This window comes from Coregonus clupeaformis, chromosome 11, assembly GCF_020615455.1.
Source record: "Coregonus clupeaformis isolate EN_2021a chromosome 11, ASM2061545v1, whole genome shotgun sequence".
Lineage (NCBI taxonomy): Eukaryota > Metazoa > Chordata > Actinopteri > Salmoniformes > Salmonidae > Coregonus > Coregonus clupeaformis.
In genome coordinates, this window is record NC_059202.1 from 8684118 (window position 1) to 8690121 (window position 6004).

Below are 6004 nucleotides of genomic sequence, written 5' to 3' on the forward strand. Positions count from 1 at the left end.
AAACTAAAGCTTGATAAGCACTCTGACTGACTGTCTGTCTGTCTGTCTGTTTCTGTCTACACTGATGTGCTTTGTTCAACCACACTCTCACTCTTTTAGTAACGCTCTCGCTCTTTATCGCTCTCTTGCTCCCATCCCTCTCTTTCTCTCTCTCTAGGAGCTGGTGAGTCAGAGACAGAGGGTGAGAGATGAGAGAGAGAGGCTGCAGGCTCAGCTGGAGCTCTTCAGGAAGTGTCTGACCATTCCCAACGTGCACTGGGGCAAGGGGCAGGCCAAAGGTTGCCCCTCCCCGGTGACCCCCTGCCCTGCTCCAGACCGACAGACAGACAGACAGACAGACGGACGACCAATGACCGATGGAGAGAGAGAGGACACTGAACTGGTTCCCAGTCTGAGGCAGAGAGGGAAGAGAGCTCTGGACTGGGAAGGAAGAGAGGATGATAGAAAAGAAGGAGGGAGAAAAGGAGGACAGGCTCTGTAGCTTCACATGCCACTCTCCTAGACTTTGTAGTGTGGTCAGACTCACCACTGGTGAAAGACTAGTAGTCTAAAAGCTAAAGGTCATAGCAACATAAGGGTATGGCATAATATTGGGACCCACTTTAACCAATCATAGACTTTGGGACGAATACAATGAGCAGTCATATGTCCTCCTTTTCTCCCTCCATGATCTGGAAGGGTTTGGAAGCAACCAATAGCCAGCCAACCAACCACTGAACTGGAAGGACTTGAATCAGCCAAGATGCACTTAAAGACCTAGAAGAGCTACTAGTGATCATACTAGTGACAGTACTGTTGGAACTACCTAGAACTAAACACTGTGTTATAGAGCTTTTACTATTCTGGAGCTTTTTTCTCTTGGGTTCATGGACTAGCAAAAACACAGTTGTAGAATATTTAAGACAGTGTTTCTACAAAGAAATAACTGGAGGTTTTGAAAAATATTTTTTTAAATAAGGTTAAATAAATCTTTATAGGATTTAGAATTCTCAGTAATGTTTTTAATAATTTTGCCATTGATAATGTAAATAGCCTACCTATTAAGCCAGAATTTAGTATGTTTTAATTATTTTAATTATTGTTATTTAAAAGCCTGCTTTAGAATAAACATTTGGGGTAAAAACAAGATGCTTGGAATAATTTTGTGTTGTTGCTGGTCAGTATGAAATATTTAAAGAGAAGTAAACATTTTAGAAGCGCTGTATGTGGGCTATCCCCAAGTTAAAGAGGCTCTCAACAAAAGTTATGTACTATGTCATCACGTAATTGCTCTCGAGCTTCTGCAGCTGTGCACAAAGACATGCACGTGCTTGGCCATACTCCACAACCTCATTTGACAATGCTGTGCCGATCTGATCCCGCCTCCCACTTTAAACATTTTGGGGAGGTGAGAAAGAAGTACCCTGGAGCAGGGCCGGTCCTTGCCGTTCTGCCCTATGCGAGACCAAAAAATGCTGACGTCTATGTTTGGCTCAAATCAAGGCTGGTCCAGACCGGACAAAATCTGAACCAAACATTGACGTCTATGATTGGTTCAGATTTGGTCCGGACCAGACCAAAAACCAATGTCTGTGGATGTGGAAATCAAGGCCGGTCCAGACTGCACCAAAAAAAGACTTCCAAAAGACATCGGCTTGTGCTTACTGGGGTGTAGCCTACCATGTCAGCCACAATGGAATTTTATAAATGCCCATCCATGTGGTAGGCCCACCGTTTGTAAAACAGGCCGTTGCATTGGTTTTATTAGTTCTGATTCCTGTGACTAATCAATTTAGCTATTTATGTTCTGAATATCAGCTACTCAACTTTATTAGGAGTTATCGTGAGCCTATTTGCAATGTGTTTACACAGCTGGAAATGCAGAAGTTTCTTTTTCACTATGATCAGCTTGTCAAAACTTTACAGATACAAACTTAAAACTACTGATCATGACAATGGGGTGAAACTCCTGGACAACAGTTGTGATTGTCCATTCCATTTTGTCCATTTGACTTTGTTTGACCTGTCCTGTTTTTAGGATATGTTGTTTGTTAACATGACAGCACATTTTTTATTTGATTGAGCGCCATTTAGGTTAAACGTTGGTGGAGTGCCGCAGCAATTAATCTCTCCAACAGCACGCTGGGAATGGACAAGCAAAATATTTTGCGCCCCTGCCTTTGACAAAGTGGGCACTGCTTATCACAGGGCGGCATCAGCGCTCACCTAAAAAGCCCATATGCCACTGGTTGAGAGAAATTGTCATTGTTTTTGGGCAGAATTATGTGAGGTTTTATGTGTTGTTGCTGCCCTCGTCAATCTGCCGACATAGACATCCTCCTAATCCCGCCTAATGAGCGGCCGGCCGGCTGTGCGCTGGAGGCGGGGGACAGAAAGGGTCATATTTTGATAATGATAGCTATTTTATCTTATGTTACGCTGAGTCCCAGCCACAAACACCCCATAACCTGTCTGTCATTGAGCCATCTTCTGCCACAGGACAGAAATGCCAAATAATAGTCACCCAGCCAATTGTAAACAAATGGTCCCCATGCTGACACAAATTTTCCACAGAGACCTATGCTGTACATCCTAGTAAAGACAAGTCATCTCTCTACATCCTATTGACTTTAGAGGAACTCAGCCCTTTCCATTGCAGATACCCAGTCTAACCCCAAAGTCTGCCCTGCTCTACCTCACACCTACCATAGCCTACCTACAGTACATAACCACTATCTGCCTACCCCCCCCAACAACTGAAAAACAAAGACACACATATTCTGTCAAATATTATTTCTACCAGCTCTAGTTTTTAATATTTTGCTTACAGTAGGCCTATAAAGTAATATATTATTTTGATTGTACAGTAACAATGAGCTATTTATGGAAATACTGCTGTAATTTTCTGATGAAAATGCAAATAAAATGTTTGTAAAATGTAGAACTTGTCTAGATCAATTTCAAAGGGACTCACCTGGATAAATAATCATTTTGATCGATAAAAAAAGATCATGTTTAAATTGGAGTCATCTTTGACAAAGGCTAAGTCTCCTTTCCATCTACACTGAACTGGCGTATTTTTATTGTATTTTTTAGATCGGTGCAGATGAGGGAGAGGAGACAAGGAAAGAAAACCACAGTGTACTATGTAGACTGTGTAATATCTGAGAATATGTCTAACCAAAGAGAGGAAAGAACACTGAGCTATAGAAGAACGGTAGAAAAGCTTACAGTATTTACATGTCGTTTATGCCCTCTGCTGGCCAGACCTGGTATGACATCTGAGTTTAAAATCACTTTATTTGTCAATTGCACACAAGTTCCAACCAAAATTGTACTTCTCCGAAAGACACACATGCATACACATACAGGTTTTGGAGAGGTTAAGTGCCTTGCTCAAGGGCACAACGGCAGGCAATGGCATCTAGGATTTGATACCAGCAACGCTCCGGTTGCCAGCTCACTTCCTGCCAGATTTTTTTTCGGTGAACTGGCAACCCTCCGGTTGCTGGCTCGCCTCTCTAACCGCTAGCCTACCTGCCGCCCCTCTGATTCTGGTGCTGCTCAGTCTGTTAGAAATATGGTGAAAAATCCATCCAGCTCATGGTTACACCAATCAAAATGCTTTAAAACTCACAAGGGGGAGTGAGCATTTGCACACTCCAGGGAATGGAGAGAATCAGACCACAAACCAGCAGTAAAACAGAGACGATTTTAAAAGGAGTTTGTTTTCATATTTTTGTTTATTTCTTTATTAAAGTTACAAGGGAAGCACATTTATTTATTAACTCATTTTCCTTTAAAAATGTGGGAATTTCTGGTCTTGTACATCCTTAAAAGGGTTAAAACAATCAAACCAATAACATGTTTCAAATACAGTATATATCTCATTATTCAATTAAAAGGGGGTTATACACATACTGTAATGACTAATGTGTCCTGATGCTAGATAACTATAGGGAAAGGGTCCTGTCCACTCACTGATTGTTGCGTCCAACAAGCTTGCAACTCAGCAAACAGTGAGAGCAGACATTACGTTTTTTGTTCTGCTTTTGTGGCAAGTTGAATGTGTAGATTTTTTTTTTCAAATGATGCTAAATTTGCGAATAGCCAACATAGTTACACATTATGGCTGTTCTCTTGTCTTGTGGTAACCATTAGAATACACCAGTGTGTCTGGTCCCCTTGTTACTCAGAGACAGTTAGCATAATGCTAAAACTACACTCAATGTATTAGGATGCTAATGCTAACGCCAACCATCTCAACGCTGAGGCTTTCCCCTGTCAGTAGACAGTGCATGTTTTTTAATGCAATATTATTTCACAAAGAAATGTCATTTTCCATTGACTCTCCTGTTCTTAGTTTAATGGAGGCAAAAGACAAATTACAGACAAATATCAACAATAGTTTCATCATCATGTGGAATTGAGGTGTGGGGTCTGTTCTGTTATCTGTACATCTCTAACTTCAACACTGCACCCTAATACTTAAAAATATGTTAACTGTATACATTATACAGTGGGGGAAAAAAGTATTTAGTCAGCCACCAATTGTGCAAGTTCTCCCACTTAAAAAGATGAGAGAGGCCTGTAATTTTCATCACAGGTACACGTCAACTATGACAGACAAAATGAGAAAAAAAATTCCAGAAAATCACATTGTAGGATTTTTAATGAATTGATTTGCAAATTATGGTGGAAAATAAGTATTTGGTCACTAACAAAAGTTTCTCAACTTTGTTATATACCCTTTGTTGGCAATGACACAGGTCAAACGTTTTCTGTAAGTCTTCACAAGGTTTTCACACACTGTTGCTGGTATTTTGGCCCATTCCTCCATGCAGATCTCCTCTAGAGCAGTGATGTTTTGGGGCTGTCGCTGGGCAACAAAGACTTTCAACTCCCTCCAAAGATTTTCTATGGGGTTGAGATCTGGAGACTGGCTAGGCCACTCCAGGACCTTGAAATGCTTCTTACGAAGCCACTCCTTCGTTGCCCAGGCGGTGTGTTTGGGATCATTGTCATGCTGAAAGACCCAGCCACGTTTCATCTTCAATGCCCTTGCTGATGGAAGGAGGTTTTCACTCAAAATCTCACGATACATGGCCCCATTCATTCTTTCCTTTACACGGATCAGTCGTCCTTTGCAGAAAAACAGCCCCAAAGCATGATGTTTCCATCCCCATGCTTCACAGTAGGTATGGTGTTCTTTGGATGCAACTCAGCATTCTTTGTCCTCCAAACACGACAAGTTGAGTTTTTACCAAAAAGTTCTATTTTGGTTTCATCTGACCATATGACATTCTCCCAATCCTCTTCTGGATCATCCAAATGCACTCTAGCAAACTTCAGAAGGGCCTGGACATGTACTGGCTTAAGCAGGGGGACACGTCTGGCACTGCAGAATTTGAGTCCCTGGCGGCATAGTGTGTTTCTGATGGTAGGCTTTGTTACTTTGGTCCCAGCTCTCTGCAGGTCATTCACTAGGTCCCCCCGTGTGGTTCTGGGATTTTTGCTCACCGTTCTTGTGATCATTTTGACCCCACGGGATGAGATCTTGCGTGGAGCCCCAGATCGAGGGAGATTATCAGTGGTCTTGTACGTCTTCCATTTCCTAATAATTGCTCCCACAGTTGATTTCTTCAAACCAAGCTGCTTACCTATTGCAGATTCAGTCTTCCCAGCCTGGTGCAGGTCTACAATTTTGTTTCTGGTGTCCTTTGACAGCTCTTTGGTCTTGGCCATAGTGGAGTTTGGAGTGTGACTGTTTGAGGTTGTGGACAGGTATCTTTTATACTGATAACAAGTTCAAACAGGTGCCATTAATACAGGTAACGAGTGGAGGACAGAGGAGCCTCTTAAAGAAGAAGTTACAGGTCTGTGAGAGCCAGAAATCTTGCTTGTTTGTAGGTGACCAAATACTTATTTTCCACCATAATTTGCAAATAAATTCATAAAAAATCCTACAATGTGATTTTCTGGAAAAAAAATTCTCATTTTGTCTGTCATAGTTGACGTGTACCTA

General features: G+C 41.7%; 1 protein-coding gene across 2 annotated transcripts in view; it reads left to right on the forward strand.

Moving 5' to 3' along the window:
• The window catches only part of LOC121576375 (genetic suppressor element 1), a 29321-nt gene extending 26596 nt beyond the window's left edge, over positions 1 to 2725 (forward strand). For both annotated transcript variants that reach the window (XM_041889464.2, XM_041889463.2), the window contains exon 15: positions 158 to 2725. In XM_041889464.2, coding sequence (XP_041745398.1) covers positions 158 to 481 — 324 coding nt within the window. In that variant the 3' untranslated portion in view covers positions 482 to 2725. The remainder of the gene's footprint in view (positions 1 to 157) is intronic.
• Positions 2726 to 6004: the final 3279 nt, after the last annotated feature.